The 20097-nt window shown below is 38.7% G+C and overlaps 1 protein-coding gene across 1 annotated transcript in view; it reads left to right on the top strand.

The window, feature by feature from the left end:
* Nucleotides 1-20097, top strand: part of grik4 (glutamate receptor, ionotropic, kainate 4) — a 198448-nt gene that overhangs the window by 107193 nt on the left and 71158 nt on the right. Inside the window, exons 7-8 of the mRNA XM_088011928.1 lie at nt 12474-12635; nt 17708-17860. Coding sequence (XP_087868054.1) covers nt 12474-12635; nt 17708-17860 — 315 coding nt within the window. The remainder of the gene's footprint in view (nt 1-12473; nt 12636-17707; nt 17861-20097) is intronic.

The following is a 20097-nucleotide window of genomic DNA, read 5'->3' as shown; positions in this document are numbered from 1 at the left end:
TTGGTTGCTTTGGTGCACATTTGTCAAGCTTAATGTCTGTATTTAAAATTTCAGGTACAAATACATGTATAGATGCAAGTAAAGAGCTGTCCTTGATTTATCACATCCTATTTAGAGGTTCAGATCTTCTTCAGAGCAACATTAAGTTGATGTTTTCAGTTCATCTTATTTTTATAGCTTTGTGAGCTTCGGATGATTCACTACATTAGAGTGAAATAAAGACTTATCTTTCAATGTATTTAAAACTGTACCTCAAATGGACTTTGGTACATTCCATTTTATTATTTCCTAAGTTATTTCCAAATTCCACATTCCTGTTTTTATTCTTTTTAATTCCAAGGTTTCCAATTGAACAAGATTTATTAACCCCAGAGATGTTTGTTTACGTAGTGAATGAAAACACTTTAATACATCGTCAAATTCTGTGAAGTTCTGCATCTTATTGCGGATCGCATTTTGTTTGTTAAATTCCATGATTTCATAGTTCGTTGCTTATTTTTGTGACGGCACAGAAAATCTAAATAAATCTGTCAAGGTTTAGAAAAGAGAAGTATTTTTGGGGTGCTGACCTCAGATTCCTAAAGATGCCACGTGGATCTGTTCACAACATCGGGATGTCTGGCCATCATGCGTGTCGTGGAGGAGGAAGTTCTTCTGTCCAATATGTGCAAAACATGTTTTCAGCCACAGAACATAAGCAGACAGACCTTGTAAAGATGCTGGATGAAGCTGGTAGGTGTCATTATGGCTGCACCGTCAGGCTGAAAAGAAGCAGGAAGGCATTACTCAAAATAACATCTAAAGTCAAGACCGTAGTTTTCAAATGCACTCAGGGACAAAGACCTTTATTGTTGTAGATACATCATGTGGTGTTTGTCCATTATAGCCATTGTTACTTTTAGAGGAAAATGCTGAGAACTCCATCACAGCAGTAGCCTGGCCATTGCCTTCCTGCTCTATTCTAATCTCACTTCACAAGTCAGGGCTTTCTCCCTTTAATAAAATTTCAACCTGTTCAACCAGCAAACGGAAGGAAAACTTAGGAAAGATGATGCGCTGTTTTAGAATGGTAGTCTGCATGTATTTTTTGGTCTTACGTTTTGTTTTCAGCCCGCTTTGGCTAGGCTCCCAAATACTGAATTAACATTTTGGAGCATGCAGCTTTTAACATATACATAAAGTAAGCATGCTACTACTTCTTTTATCACATAGTATTTTTACACTACATGGATGTAGCATCAGATAAGATACTTGTTAACTGTCAGACTGAGTATCCTTTACTATCTTTTTATGCTAAAGATTTGCCAGATTTCAGTTTGATGTTTGCTGAACAAACTGAATCGTAAGAAAATGGAAATAATTCAATGTGGCATCACACATTTTTGACTCAGAATATGTGTGAGCAGCTCTTGTTTATCGATTACTCTTTGTCAGCCTTGTTACAGCTAACTCTCCCTCGGAGCCCGATGTTTGGATGACTCAGCCTTGACAATTGTGTTGCAGCGTGGTTTAGTCCTAATCCCAGCGCCTGAGTCAGCTTACTATCAGGCTTGCAATAAAAAAGTTGTATTGGCTTGCAGACTTCATATGTCACATCTTTTCTGTGGTGATAACTTTCTATCTGTCTCCATCCCAACCCGATCCCTCTTATACTCAATCCTTCTCTCTTTTTTTTCCTATTTAGTTTATCTCTAAAGTATGGGATTAGATCCTGGGGAGTTTTTTGAGGAGGGACAAAGTTTAAGCAAGCCACCGTATTATGATAAATCAAAAATCGACAGCAAAAGTATAAAACAATGTATACGTCAGAAATTTGGAGCCACATTGTGGCACAGTTGTTAAATCTGGTGACTTGCAGCAAATAGGTCTTGGCTTTAAATCTCAATTGAAGTTTTTCTGTGTGACATTTTTGCGTGTGTGTCCTACTCCAGCTTTGTCCCACACATTCCAACAACACACACATTCGTTCAATAGGCCTATAATTTTCCCTCGCTCTTAACTCTGGTGGCAGGGTTGGGACGAAGCTTTGAAAATTGCAATTGAAAGTTGTAGGCACCATTTTGTACTGGTTGCCTCTTGCTTCTTGAAATGCATGAGTGAGAGTTGCTGAAAATGATGTATTAAAGGATATTATTTGAAAAGAAAGGGGGGAGAAAAATGCCTCTCTGGTAACCAAACCATGACTGCCTTTGATACGTGCAACTTTGTCTTTTTAAGATTGGAAAGAGCGCAGGGGAGCTTTTGAGGAAAACCTCACATTTTCTCTGTTGCTCCCTTAAAAGGACTTCAAAAGGAAAGAGCATTTTAAGGAAAGGTTTTTGTGATTTTTGGAATCATTTTTTACCACAGCATATCTTAGGGGATTTTTCTTGCTTTTTTTTTTTTCTTTGTTTTTACCCATTTTAACACAAAATCGGGACAATATTTTACTTTTATACTCCATTCAAAAGTAGAAATAAAAGCCTGAGTGATACTGTATCAGTAATTAGACATAAGTAAACCAGTTGACTCTTACGTAAATAGCATCATGAGGTGATTAATGCTTGGACAATTAGATGAATAATCATGTGTAAGCAGCATGTCCCTGTCATATTTTATTCACTGCTTTTTGTTCAGAGACTGCAGTTGAATCAGATGGTGAATAATCACAGAAATGTAAAAAGCTGTTTGAACAACAATTTCCCACCTCCAACCCATTCACCCACATCCCACTCCCACACAAAAGGACTCCCTGCACCACCCTGCCACCTCCCCTCTGCACTAAAGATCACAGAGGAAGATATAAATACGAGACCAGGAAAGCTTCAGGATGAGATGGTGTCTCTCCCGCATCCTCATTCTGGTCTTCAGTAAGTTTTTAAGGTTGTGTGAGGTTCCCTCCCACTTCAAGCATTCTGTGTGTTCGTACATTAAGGGGAACGCTGTGTTGTATGATAAAGCAGAAAACTAAGTTGGAGAACCAACTTAGTTTTAAAGCACAACATGAAAAAGGAAGAAAAAAAAATCTCCCTTTTAGAACAAAAGATCCCAGTGAGCTCCTGTCACTACACATTTACCAACCACAGAGCTTAGCTAGCAAGGCTAAAAAGCGCCTTACAAACGGAGCACAGAATAAATGTAGTCGGACCTAAATAGCCTTTAAGAGCAGGAAATGTACTCAGATGCTTTCTACTTGCATTATCTTTCAAATGACTTAAAATATTTAGAAATGGATACAATTGCATACAATATTATCAAAGTATTATGTGAGACAGCTTTCAACATATGATTATAAGGTCAACCTTATGGATGGTGTAATTGTTAAAAGCCTGCCTTCTAATATTTAGATATGCTGTTTTTCCACTGCTAATATTTTCCTTTATATTCTACACATAAATTAGAGAAGCGCTCACTGAAAAGGTAGGATTCACAATATAATTTGATATATTATGAGACTGACTACTTCATAAGCACTGGAATAATTTGATATTTCTCTATATCAGTGCAACAATTATGAATTATTTTTAATCTGTACTTTACTGAAGGACATAGAAGACATCTCGTTTCAGAAAATGAATTTTAAACAGGCAGAGTTTCATATTGCCTGCTGTGTTTTGTGTTTTTTTTTTTTTTATCATTTTTCCTCCACACATTTTTATGAAAAGGACCTCCATGCAGACACAGCAGTGCAGTAAAATTAAAAGAAGCCTTCATAACTTTTCCCTTGGTATTTCTGTTTTGAAGCTTTCTCCACTGACATTATTTCATAAAAAATAAAGATGAATGTCTTACTGGAAAGGACCGACACTGTTGGCTTGCAAGGTTGACGGTGTGTTGGGCCTCTGCCAGTGTAAGAATTAGTCCAGCCATAAGGTCCCTGCAACTCAAATCCGCTGTCACTGTAACCGGCCAGACATAAATATACATATAACAATCTGAAAGGTTAATTTATTTCCAAAATTAACGCATGCACCCATTAAAAGCATCAAGAAAAAGTTGGTTTGTCTCCACCTCCAACATTCTCTGCTTAATTCAAGGTAATTTCACAGTCACCTCAAAGTGAATTTAACTGGCTGACCTGCTAGAAATTATGCAACTGGCAATTTATCTCACTGCACAAGAGAAACGACTTGGGTTCACTCCACGCGCCCACAACGCTGTGAAGTATCCAGACGGAAACGACTGCAACTGGTGAGAAATTGATGGAGCTTCAATCTCAGTTTTCATGTCCAGTTATACAGAGTGGTGTGATGAATTTCATCAAGTGAAAAAGAAAAGACCCATGGTAAATCATTTATTCAATTTTTCAATTACAACCAGGTTCATAACAGGTCTGACATTTGGTAATATTCCTTCTCTCCGCTGCCCCTCCCCTCCCACGCTCCCTGAGAACATTGTAATTAAGAGGCTGCAGGAGGCTTTAGAGCTCAGCCTGAATTTATGCGGCAATTGATACAAGTATGAAATGACTTATTGCCCACAACACTGCATGAACATTTCAGCTATTAGCAGATAATCAGCATGCCACTAGGAATGGATTTTGCAACTGTGCAAGGGTCGGCTTCAGGCCTAAAGGGTTTAGCAAGTTATAACCTTCCATCTCTGCGAAGTTGAAGGGACGTCATTAATCAGCATTTTATCATTAAGAAAATCAATATGCAATTTACTGAAATGTTACTCGTCACCGCCTACTGGACTCAGTCTCTTCTCTCACAGTGCTGCCACACTAGATATAGAGTAGAGATGATTTTTCTTCCTTTTTCAAATTGTCACTGATGATTATCAGCTGTGACAGCTCTGTCTTTATCTCAGCCACGTTTTGCAGAGCAGAAAACAATAGCTTGAAGATCCAAGAGTGCAGCAATGGATATGGATGTCTCTTTTAAACCACTCCAACAATTTCGGGGGGCTTTTATGCAAAATATTGGTGGGACTGGTGCAATAAAATACAGGCTGACAACTGGAAGAGGTCGACAGAGAAGCCGCTTTTGGGATTTTACTTGGATCTCTAAGCAAAATCTTCCAAGTTTAGTGTTATTCAGTGTTTTAATTTAGTGTTTAATATCTCTGTCAGCAACTGTAATGACCATAGCAGATCCTTAGCAGGGATAAATATAACAGCAGATGTAAAAGGTAAAAAATATTTTCATTTTGTGTGGGGTTTTTTTGTTTTGTTTTGTTTGTTGCATAACTTTTGCATCAATGCAAACAGGTGTTGATGAAGCAATGGCAAGGAGGCCTCATTTATAAAGGTGGAGGAGGGACTAAACAGGGCCGTAAACCGGTGCGCGTCACTTTCCACCCAAAGGTTGTTCTGTAAAAACAAACCTGATGGGAGGATGTGCAATCCCTCACACAAACTCTGACCCATGAGCATGGCTGTTTTGGACGTAGGTGGAGAGGTGGGGATTTAAAGCTACGCTGCGTCGTAATTTTTTCAGACATCTAATGTGACTCCATATCAAATATTGATCGTTGATTAACTTTAACGTAATCTTTCAAAACAGCAGGGTTATTTATGCTTCCGCTGGTGAGCCAAAATTATTCATGAGAACCTTTCAAATAAAACAACCTGTAAACCAAATGAAATCTTAAATCAAAGTCCGTGAAACATTTCATCAAGGTTTTCTCACCATCACATTTCTCTCCCCGGATGATTAGAGGGCAACGCGTACTAAACATTGACGCACAAATATGATGAGGTGCGAGGCAATTAGACTGATTGATGTACACATTTAAGACCTGTGGGCCAAATGGGAGAATTGACAAAGGGTTTCAAAGTATTCACACCTGATGGACTGATGCCCTCTTCCATGACAGTACTCTCCTCCTGCAGGGGGCAGTGAGTTCCCCCACAGGTGCCTATCGTAAGCCCCTCACGCTTTAATATCACTGACACAAACCATGGTCAATGATGACCATGAGAAAAGCTAAAGAAGTATGCCTCAGTGGTACTGTTTGAGTTTTCTAAATTAATACTCAGGACAAAGGATGGAAGGACGGATGGTAAATTTTGATTCATATGTCACTCAATCTCGTCATTGTGACTAATGTGAAATTATCATGTTTCTTACGTCATGTAACACGGATGACTGGTAATTCTCACCAACTACAAAATCCATTAATTTTAATGTGTTTAGCAGTTTTTTTTTTCCTTGACAGTATAAAGATGACTCAAGCTCATTGAAATACAGAGACCATTGAAATTCACAATGAAAAATGTGGTGAATAGAAGCAGCTTTTGTTCCTTAAAACACACCGTGAATACTAAATACAAGCCTCTCAACACTACATCTGACAAGATTGTCATATTTCAGGGAATATGGTTGAGTTTTATTCACAAAATGTATAAAAAAAATTGTTTCTTTCGTACAATGTTTTTGTCCCTTTCATTTGAGCAACTGAAATCTACGAGATTGAACACATGAAAGGGTGAACTTCCCTTCGTATATTTTAAGAATGTCTCTTAGGAAATATACCAATGCTCTCTGTGTGATGGGAAAAGAGTGCAGCGGGGTAGAGGAGAGGCACGCTTTATAACTTGGGATCCTACTATCAGCTGAATCAGTCCTCGTGGGATCTCATTAGTCACTGCTCAAGTTGGCTATATTGTTCCAAACACCAGTGGTCACATATTTGGACATCTTTAATAGCGGTAGGGTTTGTGTGCAGTCACATGACTGGCAGACATGAGAAAAGAGTGAGACGTCCCAGAAAGCGAGCAAACGTGAAATTCCATTTGCAACGATAAAAGGGGCTGCTAAAGAACAGAAAAGGGAGCTGAAATGGAAGGACAGCTAAAGTTGAGGCTTCCATATTGTGTTGATTTTCAGAGGGAGAAGAGCTGGGAGGATGAAGCAACAGTTTTTGCTTGGTTGGCTCATGTTGAAACTGTTGATTGATCTCCAGGTGACAGCCGGTGTCACGGGCCCTCGGCCATGCTGTCATTCCCACACCCCTCCTTCATCCCTGCTCTGTCACTCTGCTTCACTCCTCCACTGCTTCTCACTTGTGCCAGCTTATGTCTCACCTTCCTCTCTATTTTAATTGATTTAACTTTCAGCTGTATTTTTTTCCCTTCCTCTGTATTCTTATTGTCATTCGGTTCACATACTCTGTTCATTGGTTGAAAGTCGGTTCGTCTGCTGTTTGTTTTTACCATCCGCCTCTGGTTTTTGTCAACTACAACGGTAACAACATGTTCTCCTATATGTCATCTCTTTCCCTCTATTTACAATGCAAGCATTGCTCATGTCCATGATTTTGCTTATTTTAGTTTGCTAGCAAAACTTAGCAGATTTCAGCAGTTCTCAGGGCTCACAAAGGATTATGGGAGCTAGGGAGACCCCTGAAGTACAATCTCCTTTCAGCTGTATTTTCTATGGTTGGATTTATGACACAGTAGGAACACAAAGATTGAATTTAGTTTGGAGACCGTATTTTCCCTCAAAGACGTGCCATAATACAAAAAGCCTTCTGTGTGTTGAAAAGAGAGTAAAGGGATTATTAAAAATACTGCAATACCTCTTCAATTACCGAGCACAATGGTGGTGACAATAACAAAAATGGAAAGAGTGTATTTTAATGTTGACGGTTCTGTTTTATATTGAAATATTTTACAAAGCAGCTTGTTAGAGATTGTAATTTAAGTCTTAGGCATGTCGGTGGTAAGTATTAATTTCAGTTGACAGGATTTGGAAAAATTGCATAATTAGATTTACACAAATGCTTGTCTTTAAAAGCTATTTTACTATTGGGATTTTAGTTATATGATGAAGTTGCCCTTCCACTTATCCCTTCAATTCCCTCTAAAGCTTATATCCTGGATTGTACAAACACGTCTAGGGAGAGAAAAATGTGGCACCCAATGACAGACTGCCCCCCTGGGTGGTGAGCCATACAGCAATTATAAAAATGATCCTGTCACCTGGCGGAGATTGAAAAGCCAGTATAAAAGTTATTTAAGGCAGACTTCTTGCTGTGCATATATTAAAAAGAAAATGAACTAACTCTACAGTAAAGCGTCCAATTCCATTTCTCTTGTGTCTCTGTGTTTTACACATGCAACAGGGACATAAATCTCTTTAGCCAGTTCCAGTGTGGACTTAATATTAAGGTAAAGGTCACATTTGGCAAGGAATGCATATAATTAAGTCCATAGAAAATGAATGCACACCAGTGTAATGTCCTCTAATGTGATGTGCTTCTGCGTGTACTTGTGCACGGCACCACTTGAATTTAAATGTCCTCGCGTGTCGAGCTCTGAGCCCTGGAAGCCCACAAATGCAGCACATTAGTTTCTTTCAGGCGTAGCTCGAAGATATTTCGGTGACCTTGGATTTTGTTTAGCATTTGCTTCTCGGCCTCAGGTTTTGAAACTCTTTGCAGACGTCTGTAGCCACACCCCTCACTTTTTGACTGCAACACCAGCTTACACGTGTTGAAATATGCATGTATGCAGTATACAGTCCCTCTTCAGGGACATGCTTAATGATAGCTCCATTTGCACAGCTTTCACTTTAATGATCTATGAAAGTATACTTAGTCAGTAATTACATGGACAGTCTCAAAAGGCTTTTAAGAGGCCCCTTAAGGGCTCATTTAACACGGAGGAAGTCTAAAGGAAACAATATCAAAGGATTTTTCTTGTATTCTGACATGTTTACATAAGTGATTGAAGTCTAACCAGGGATTTAGTTGTCCCAAAGATGCTCCTGGAACCAGTGACGTGTGGTGAGGTTTATAGCTGGTGAGGCACTAACTTAATCATAATCTGATTTACAAATCAAGACCCCCTGCAAGTTATTGTTTACGTAAGGAAATTTTGCGCATGCTGACAACGCTGGAGGGCATGTAAAGGCTATTCCTTTACATGCCATCCATAGCCGCTCTGCCGCGCCGTAGAATAACTCCGTTAACTCAATCAAACTTGGACATGTAGGTATTAATTTAGTGCTGCTCCACAACAAAGGGAAATATCGTTGAAGAACAACTCAAAACCACGTCTTTCTCGCTCTGTATCAGCGCAGCTACAAACAGACTCGTTGCCATAGCAACTGACAACAACGCCACAAAAAATTAACACTCAGATATTTCCCACACAAAGAGCAGAACATTCAGTCTGTGCCAGTACTATGGATTTAGGCTTAATGTTTATTTTGGGATTACTAATAAGTGACTGCTGTGGTAAGAATAAGAGAAGAAAATTATATATACACTCCTGATCAAAATCTTAAGACCAGTCAAAAAATTGCAAGAATTTGCATTTTGCACTATTGGATCTTAAGAAGGTTCTAAGTAGAGCTTCACAATGTTAAAAGAAGAAATCAGTGTAAGAGACAAAAACTTTTGAGCGGGGAATTAATTGAAAACTGCATTTACACTCAAACATGGTTTAAACAGAAGTTTAAGGTTGGGAATATGTTTGAAAAAGTCCAAAGCTTTGATACTTTTTCAAGGCACAGTGAAACCTGGTGGGGGAAAATAAAAAATGTATTTCTTTATTGAGAGTTCAGAGCTACTTTCTCACCTAAATCTATGCCCACCGATTTTTCATGTAAAAGTCTATTCACCTTTTGTTGGGTACAATCAGAAATGGGAATTCAGCACCGAAATCAAGTGCACTTTACCCGGCAGAAATAAACCAGACTAACAACCCCTTCAGTGACAGCAGGATGTCATAGTCAGGAGGACTCTGGGGAATCAAAGGGAGCCTGGAAAATGTCCTTATTATTGAAGCAAACTGAATCTGGGTGCTTTCAATCATGTAAATGTCAATATTTGTACTTGGCTGCTGTAATGGTCTCCAAAAGGAACACCTTTTTGTTCAGTTTTCCCAATGAACACCGATTACAGCCTTATGAAGACCTTTTGCTTAAAAGTACGTCGTATATTTTATTTCCAGAAATGCCTACTTTTTCTAAGATAAGCATCCTCCACATGTTGCATGTATCCATCTTAATTCAAAAGGTTTAGATCTCCATCTTAAACTCTCCCTTGTCTCATTTGGACTGCACTCGCCGACATTTTAACAAAGTTCCATCCGACCATCTCCTTGGATGAACACAAGAAATTTTCTGCTGCTTGCCAGCATGATTAAACATTTAGGATTCACAGGTTTCTGTGGGGTTAGCACTGGGGATAATAGGCCTCCCACTCAAAGTCAATATTCCCTGCTTCCTCCTGCCCTCCTCTGATCCGTGTTCGTATCGGCTCAGTCTCTTCTTACTCCACTGTGGAGTGACTCATGCCGAGTCCTCTTGTGGTCTAAGAGCTTTTTTCCACCTTTCCTGCTTGTCTGTTATTTAATTCATGAACCTATTCACTCTTTGTCTGTTAATGTCCTTTATGTAATTTACGTAATACCCCCTCGCCTGTGTTCTTCTAAAAGAGGAAAGGGTCATTTTTATGTTTTTCATGTTTATGTTTTTAGGCTAATTAGAAATTGCTGACCTTTGTAGGCTTTCATTATCTATCAAAGCTCAGCAGAGTTTCTGGGAAATGTTTTCAGATTTCTCAGGGTTTACTTATTTATATGTTTTATCTTAGCATTTCATTATTTTTCTCTTTTCGCTTTGGTCTTTTTTTCATGTTGCCCTCCAAGTTCTGCTATTTATTATAACACCACAAAGAGTTTAGGAGTTCGTCCTAGTATTTGGTCATTTCACAGCATTTAAAAGGCTTGGGAGCAGAGCACAGTTATTGGGCCAGTTTGGGTTCATTTTCTCTCTGCACCATAAATTCTGCTTTGTCTGTTGCACACAGTTGCATGTGATGGCAGCTCAAAGGCACTGATTGAAAACGGTAAAATTCCTACAAATTAGATGATCTAATATCATTATAAGCCCTCGTCTCTTTTTAAGTGAAAGCTAAATAACTGCACGTTGCATTTCTTGAAGTTACAATTACAGCTAACCAAACACAAGGACAGATTGAACAAGTTGCATAAATTGAAAAGAATGTGTTGCTGATGTAGATGCAATATCACGTTTCATATTGCATCTAAAACGTGTGAACATCCCAGAGATAAAGGTGAGTTTTTGCGATGTAAATATGAAACCAAGATACCTGATTTCAGACATGTTTCACATTTTCCCACCTTTAGGGTGACATATCCTGCGTTGGTTGATGTAAAAACAGATGCGTCAGCTCAAAGGGAAAAGTGAGAAAAAAACTAACAATTTGGTGGCATAAACTCTTGTTAAACCACTATTTAAGAAATATTTGATTCAACTCAAGTGTTCAGTCTTCTTTATTCTGTAGAGTCTGATGAATTGTAGATAAAGTTCAGCTGTGCTCTACAAGTGACAACAACCCCCGTGTATTCTCCATATTTACCAATGAAATAAGACCTAAAATCTCAGTTTGAAGAAGACTTTTTCTTTTAACTCAATGCAGATAAACTTTGTTGTGGTAAAACTACATGACGTCACGGTGATAGAAGGTGGATGTTAGTCATTTAATAACAAAACAATGATTTTATGTCGTAGTTGACGAGTTATTGGTTTGTACAGACAACAGGGTCAAAGGTCTGTGTTATTCCAGTGGCTAACAGCCAACTCCTTGCATCCATTCCCATTTGTTTCCAGTGTCACATCATGTCACCTCTCGCCGCACGGTGTCAGCTCTATCGTAGTCCCCTCTCCAACATTTACCATCCCCACACACTACCCTTATCTCCCGAGTCCCTGGCCTCGGTGGGAAACAGGTAGATAGCTAGACTTGGCTTGGTCCGGCTGTCATAACGTCAACGACACAAAAGGAAGACAGGCGAAGGCCGCCACCTGAGGGGGAAACGGTTTCTGACACCTCTATTAACCTTCAGGAGACGTCCATCTGCTGTCACACCTCTGCGCTCTCTTTTTCCTGCACTCCCTCATTTCTCACCTTGTCCCCTGACTGCTTTTCCCCAGGCAGAGATTGTCCCCAGAGCAAAAGAACAAAATAACAAATGACTTCTATTTTCCATTTTTTTCCACAACCTTGAAGACGTTGGTATGCAATGGATTTCCATCCCATTTATCCACAGGTCTCGGTGTCCTTTATCAGCTTCCCATCAACTCTCTAGTTTGTCACAGTCTCTCTCCATCAATCAGCAGGTAATTCCAACATATTTGCTTCCCAGTGCATCTTCAGCACTGTTTGTACAGTGACCTCCATGGGAGGAAATTCATGTGGCAGTGGAAAATGCTTAATTTTGTGCAGCGATGTCTGCCTAAATGGTGAAAATGCATAAAATGCTGCAGCTGTTCCACGTCAAATCAAGCAGAATAATGGAAGTTAATGGAAAGTGAGTCATACAAATAAAACTGGATGTAAACCTGTTTAATGAACACATGCCCTTTTTACCTTGACACCCATTTGATATATCATTTGTTGTAATTTAAACAAATGAGGGTGAATGGTGGCAGCAAACAACCGCTTCAATTAAAGTGTGCTGTGTGCCTTCAGTGACCGTTTCTCTCTCCCTCTCTCTGTTTCCTTTCTCCTCACAGGAATTCACTTTGCTGCGACTGGATGATGTGGCTGACCAGCGGGTCAACATTGTCGGGTTTTCAGTCTTCAATAAAACGCATCCCTTCTTCCAGGAATTCGTGCTGAGCCTCAATCGCTCCTGGCAGGAGAACTGTGACCATGCGCCCTTTGCCGGCACTCCGGTTAGTGACCCAATAGCATCGTCTCGCATACAGCAAAGATGTACCATAAGAACGAAGCGTGACCTCTTAGCAGAGGAGTCGAGAGGAAATAAATTAAGCACGTCGCCCCCCGTTCCCTCCATCTTTTAATCATAAAAGTGATACAGCTATATATTAATCACACTAAACTTGCAACTTTTATGCTCTCTGCTTTTCTTCTATGCTAATAAAACATGTTATTTGTTATTTTACGTTAAAACTGAACCAATTTCTCAATATATGTTTTATCACCGATTGCTGCTCTTCTAGCTCACCGTCTGCTGCAACCTTTTTGCCACAACTTTAACTTACCCCAATTGTTGCAATGTTTTCTGTTAAGGAGTAAAGATTTACTGTGATCTTTAGAAGGAGAACATATTTGTTGGAAATCAGACTTCTGGAAACCAAAAATGTTCAGGCAGGTGTCGAGGTTGAGCTTGCTAATCCCAGTTAGGTTCTTGGCAGAACCTCCAGTCCTTTGGGTTGGAGAAACCAGGTAAAGTACCCTTCTGATTGAGGAATGGAGAGGTCGCCACTGCAGACCTCATAGGTAGACGCGTCAGGAGACTTTCTCATCGGTATGGGAACTCAGAGACATGGGGTTTTCAGACCACTTTTTCAAAGTTCTCCAGTGAACATTCTGAAGGTTTTGAAGTAAATCTTCTTCCAGGCCAGCAGGTCAGAAGGAAAATGTTCAGAGCTCTTGTGTCTCAGTTGGAGGTTGGCTCCAAAGTCAAGGATTTGGGATTCAGGTCTTGCTTTTGTAGTGGGGATCAGTTCTTTATTGAAGGAGGGAGTTTTGTTGGAGAGGTCTTCAGCACAAGGAACGCCCAGGAATTAGGTCCGATCAGTTCTCGAGTACAAATGGATCCCAACGAAACGTCTGACTCTTTGGACAAAAGCAAAGCATAATCAGAGATGTGTAAAAACCTTTACATTTGCTCTTTTTGCAACTTTTAGTTGTATTTTTCTTTGTTGAACTTTTTTATGATTTTCTATTTACTTTTACTTATCTACTGTTACACAGGATCATACTGACATTTTTATGATTAATGACAAAAACATTTTCAGATCTCTTTGAGTTGAGCTGGATAAAATTTATTTTCTTTTCCAACCTGATTCTGCGGATCAACAAAATGAACTTTTTTCTCCTCTACGAATCTCAGCTGCTCTTCTGGGACTTAGGAAATGAACTGTCTCAGAAGTGCATGACTACATCTGTTTTTTAAGTAAACACCAGGAATTTGAATCTTATTTCAAGGATTTTTGGTGGATATGTAATTTTAAGTTCTTCATAAATTCAGAAGGACATTGATAAAACATCTGGGGCTTCTGCTCTGAACGTCCTGGTCTAACTATGCCAATACTTCTCGTCATTTCCACACAGGACGTTTTTAAGCTTTACAGACAACAGTTCTTGGGTTGAACCTCTGTTGCACATATTAACAAGCAAAGACACTGAATGATCACGTGTTGCTCTTGTTTCTCAGACAACTCATTAGCATTGCTTAGTACCACCTTATTACTTATATAATAGCTTCTTCCTTGCTAACGGCCCATCGTAGAACATGCCTCGTCCTAAATTATCTCCTAAGTTATCAAAAATGTGAGGAGCTCAGTATTAGCTATATCCTGTAATGCTATTTGTTTTTAAAAAATCTATACTTATTCATTTACAGTGGCTGTTGTTGAATACAGCGTGCCTTAATCAAGCAGATTTTCTAAAATATTTTCTTTTTAAAACATTATTATGCTTAGTTTATAGAACAGGATTGTTGGAGTTTTCACTCCAAATAAAACATGGTAAATTGCTCTCATAAACTGCTGTTTATGGGACCACAATTTATGAGCATTATCTGACTTTCTAATAGGCCCTCCAGGCCCGGCGTTCTCATCCATTTGTCTTTAAGCCTGGTCGTAAAATCAGAAGCTTAGCGTTACATCAGGATCTTTGACAGCGAATGTCTGTCCTCAGACGCCAAGGAAGTGCCATAACGACAGGACTTCCTGTTTGTCCACAATGCCATTCTGAGACATTATAACATTTCAAAATTAAACTTAATTAATCCTGAATTGGTTTAAATTCTTTTTGAAACATGTGGTTGTATATATATCCTTATTTAAACCTTTTCAAAAGATAAAGTTTAGATGACTGGTGAACTTCACTAAATAGATGGTATCATGAGCAAAGAATGAACCTTGTGTGGAAAAAATTGCACAAGAACCTAACAAGTTGAAGCTGCAAATGGAGATTGACCCTAAACATAGCGCCAGCATAATTACGAAGTTGCTTAGCAACAACAAGGTCTGTGTTTTGGAGCAGGTGTCACGAAACCCTGATCTCCGTCCCATAGAAAATTTGTGGCCAGCTGACAAACCTCAACCACTTACACCAGTTTAGAAAATAAAAGTGATGATAACAAAATTAAAAAAAAAAAATAAAAATAGCAATAGCAAAAAAATAAATGGAAAATCATAAAAAGTTCAGACATTGTAGAAAATTCAGTCAAAATTCAGATCAGATGGTAGCTTCAGGGTTTTAGTTTTAACATAATTTTCTCTGTTTAAGCAAGAAAAGCTACAAATTGAGAAACCGCTCTCATGCACGCACCCACTAGCCGTCAGTTTAATTAAAGATGTGTGGTGAAACAGGTTAGGAATAATAAGTGTTTTCTTCATACAGCGGGTCACTTGGATACTTGGTGAGCCTGCGGCAATTAGGGCTTCTAGTTAATTAGCAAATAGCCACCAAGGATGCAAGCTGACAGCAGCCAAGCAAGAAACTGATTATAACCCAGTTAGACATGCACTGTGATTACACCCTGTTAATTCACTCTCGCACATTTTCAAAAAACGCAAACGGATGACCTTACCAGCACATGTGTTTCACTGAGACATTAATGCGTTCGTAAAATCGAAGTCCTGCACCGTTATTTTTAAAAGAGAACATGTGGGTGGGTAGCTTGAAAGCTTAAAGATCAATAACTGTTCAAAAGAAAATAATTAGGTTTTATCAATTTTTTTAAAGTCTGTAATAATACACTCCCAGTTAGATGTAAATAGAGATTTTAAAGATGCATTCCAACCACTTTTTGTTCAAAAAACCAAAAACAGCATTTCGGCGTAGGGTGAAAAATAGGACTGAGAGGGGCAAAGGAATCGTATCCTATGTCAAATTTGTATTTTTTTATTTTATTTTATTTTATTTTGACAGATGCTGTATGTCATATTAATAACAAGGGGAAAATAACAATTATGCATACCTAAATAAAATGTTTTTGACAGTCCATCCTATGTGGACAAAAACAGAATACCTAAGTGAAGGTGGGTATAGGCAAACTGTGAGGTATAGACTGAATAAAACACAGAGAGTTAACAAATTTAGATAATGAGACCTGTTATGGTGTTTCAGTTCTTTTCCCCAGGATTAGAATATTATATATTGTTCAAGGAAATGTCTTGTATTATCCCACTATTATGTAATTGCTTCCACATTTTGCAATGTATATTTTAGAATTGATGTAATATAATCCATTTCCTATGAACACATTGTTTAAATTATTCAAATGAAGCTTGAGGTTTAATTTTACACCAAATTTACATAATTTTACAGTTCAGATATGTGAAAATAGTCAAAATACTGCATGTCAGGCATTGTTACAAAAATGATTCGGATTAATTTATGGTTTTGTTGTGTTGTTACCTGTCTGACAAGTCAGCTTCAGATTGACTTTAGATTGTTGGAATAAATAGATGCAAACATTTTGACAATTGCAAACAGAAGAAACCGCATTGGTGCAGACACTCTGTGAAGATTAATTCATAAAGGTTTGTGGGGTTCTTAAAACTGAAAGAGGAACTGACGGGCTGACCTACTTTCTGATTAATTCCACTAATAATTAGACAAATGGAGGGCTGAAACTGAATTCCCAGATGGTCACTTGGCACATATGGCACTGCAGTGGCTCTGGTGTTGAAGCAAATGGCTGCTGCCCCCAGAGGTTCAGAGGTCAAATCCCGTTCTTTTCCAGAAACCATACCCTTGACCCCAACAGTTTTCCAACCATTAAATCAGTCAGGTGTCAAAAGCAATACACACATTTAAAAAATGTGACAGTTCCTGTTATTCTAAAAAACAAAAAAAAACAACATTATTTCCACATAGCGCCTGTTTAAGGTCTTTTTTTAACACACAAACATAAATTGCCAGATATGAAACAAGGCGACAGCAAAACCAAACCTTAAAATCACACACAATCTCCAAACTATATGTCAGATCTACTGAAACCTTGTTCTCTGGGGCAAAGGTTGCCGACGGTCCCGCGAATTCATTGCACAACTTTTAGGATTTGAACCTTTCAGTCAGTGGCACCAAGACTGTCAAGTGTTTTTATTCTGTTTATGTGGTGGATAGATTGTGACCAATGTCACCTTTAAATAGGAAGGTTTTTAATTAATCTCACTCCCTTAATGTTTCATACATGAATTTTTTTACTCTAATTTACGTTTATCGATATCTCCCCCAACTCTTGGGTCACTTCATCTCCTGTTGCACTAAAAAGATGAATAACTATGAAGCTCACCCCCTAAATAAGCTTCTTATGAGAGGCATTAGGTATTTTAATTAACTGTATGAGGCAGGGACGGAGCGGCGGCGACGATGAGGCTGTTTGTTCAGGGGAGATGAGAGGAAAGGCTGCCTTTCCCACTGTTTTTGGCCCTCGCTGAGAGCGGCAGACAGTAATTGAAATAGTCGGGGTGTGCCAGCTTCATTGGTGATGAGAGCAGGAAGGACAGAGTCTCTCCGAGAAATAGGAAGCACCGCAAGAGAGAGAGAGAGAGAGAGAGAGAGATGGTTTTCATCGCTGTCAGCAGATCAGACTCTTTCTCATGATCTAATGGAATAATATCACTTCCAGTCTGCAGACGGTTTAACCCCTCACCGACCAAAAGGCACTCAGTGTTACACTTTGAGTTATTGCAGGTTTCTGTGTGTTTTAGTGTGTGTGTGTGTGTGTGTGTAGTAAGAATAGATTCACCTTCTTCCTCTGCAGCTCTCGTCAGCCCTGCTCTTTGATGCGGTATACGCAGTGGTTGCAGCGGTCCAGGAGTTGAACCGTAGCCAGAACGTCGGCGCTACTCAGCTCTCCTGCAAGTCATCCAAGATCTGGGAGCACGGCACGAGCCTCATGAATTACCTTAGGATGGTAAGATTAACTTTGATGGATATGATGAAACTGACAGTAGAGGAACCTGCATATTATAAGGGTATAGTTTGAAATTTTAGGAAATATATATATATATATATATATATATATATATATATATATATATATATCTTTTTTTTTTTTTTTTTTTTTTTGTCAGATAAGCCACCTCAAAGTTTCTGTGTGTGTGCATTTGTTAATTGCACACATTTTTTTCTTGTCTTCCTGTTTCTCTATATGCCTGTGTTCTTTGTGCCCTTTTCAAAGCTGCAGAGAGGAGACCAATTAAGTGGTTTTCATCCTGTAATTGATTTAAAATAGCTGGAATTAGGTGTGTTGCTTCTTACTCTTTAGAAAGGCACAACAAACAGACCCACTGAAGAACGAAGAGACGAGGCTGAAACTCACATCTGGCACATGAAACACAGCAGCAGACTTGTAGGAAGAGAAACGGTCAGATACGTCCACAGTAAATGACTGCAAACTTCTCAACTCGTTTTTCTGAGATTAAACATTATAATGTTGATGACGTTTTAAAGTGATCAGCCACCGCTCTGCAACACCACAACTGTCATGTTGTTGAATCAAAAGCGTTCTTTCTACAATGGAGACGACGGTGTCAACACCAATAAGACCAAGCAACAGAGTCAGTTCTGACGATGACAAAAAGTATCCAGAAACATGTTCATTAAATGTTGCATTTTCCAAATGTACGACGGGTGAGGGCTCTCAAACCTTGTGTGCGATGCTGAAAAAAGCTGCATCACTTTTTTTTTTACACTTATTTGTTTACATTTGATAATGAAATGTGTTTGTCACACAGAGATGTGATACGTCTTCCACAAATTATCTTAATGAGTGACCTACTTTTTCAGTACATAAGATAGATGTCAGTTAACAGACTAACAGGCTTTTTATTGAGTCAGGAGGCCACATTGTCATTTCTACCAAGTTTTATATTTTTGCCATTAACAATGGCAGAGATTTATGTCTTCAATCATCGACAATTGACCTACAATGTTTTTAAGTAAACATGCTAAAAGCTAAGTTAAGGCAACAATTCTTTCTAGTTCTGAGGAAAACGTTATATTCTTCATTTGGTCGTGTTTTTACCTAGCAGGCTGGTTGGTTGACCAAACAGTAAATCCATGCAGAAAATAAAATTCTTCCTTTTAGGTTCTGGCACAGTCAGTAGTCTGATAACTTATCAAGTGATTGTACCTGTGCACAGGTATTAATCTTGAGTGCACTGGCAACATTAGCGCCTCTACCTGTGGTCATGGAAATCATGCTACTTTCTCATAGTGACCAGTTTAATCATGTTTAGTTTGATTTATCACCTATAGATTTTTACAAACTGTAGATTTATGTGCAAAATTAACACTTCAAAACTCGGTATTAAACTATCAGCGACTGAATACTTTAGAACTTTTTTGTACAGTACACTGCTCCATTTCTTTTTTTTTTTTTTTTTGCTCAGTAAGTTGCACATCAGCAAATATTTTGACCCTACACCCCAAAGTTTCTGGATAGTCTTCTGTGCTCAAAGTGGTAGCTCTGATTTCCTGCAAATTTGCGAAGCTCTTTCTTACTGCACCTCTTGTTACAATGTAATATGTGTTTTACCTGTCAGATCTGCCCGACGGAGGATAATGTCTCCCTTTACTCAGCCAGTTTATCGTTTCTCTGCATTACTCTGAGAGACAATGAAGGAGAGATAAAGATGGGCTGTCAGCGAAGTGAAGGGTTTCCTTGTTGGAGATAAATGACTGAATGGGATTAAAATCCTTAAAGTTGGCACGTGTTTGATATCAATCTGTTTGTCTTCCTTGCTCAAAGAAACTAAATGAGTGTGTCATCACACCGTAGACTGAAACTTACTCACTTACATTCATAGTATCATTCTGACACTGATATTATGTCACAAGGAGATTACAGGAATTTATGGATGCTTCATGATTGTGTTATTCAATTAATTAACATCAATCAAGTAATTAAACATTTTTATGGACAAATCCTGGGTTCTGTTTTGCAAGACGCCTGTGAAAAGCTGAGATTCCTCTAATGGTTCCCGATTCCTTTTACTCTGCCAGACGATGGTACATCAAAATACTTTATTTACATCGTCATACTGGAAGCTCAGACTGCTTCACTCTTCAACCACATTCACCCTTTTCACTCACAAGTGCACACACAAAAACACCAGTAGTCAACTTGTGGTTTGGTAAAACACTTAA

This window comes from Poecilia mexicana, unplaced genomic scaffold (genome assembly GCF_051168715.1).
Source record: "Poecilia mexicana isolate PSO_F unplaced genomic scaffold, ASM5116871v1 scaffold_13, whole genome shotgun sequence".
Taxonomy (NCBI): domain Eukaryota; kingdom Metazoa; phylum Chordata; class Actinopteri; order Cyprinodontiformes; family Poeciliidae; genus Poecilia; species Poecilia mexicana.
This window is presented reverse-complemented; position numbering and strand designations above follow the sequence as displayed.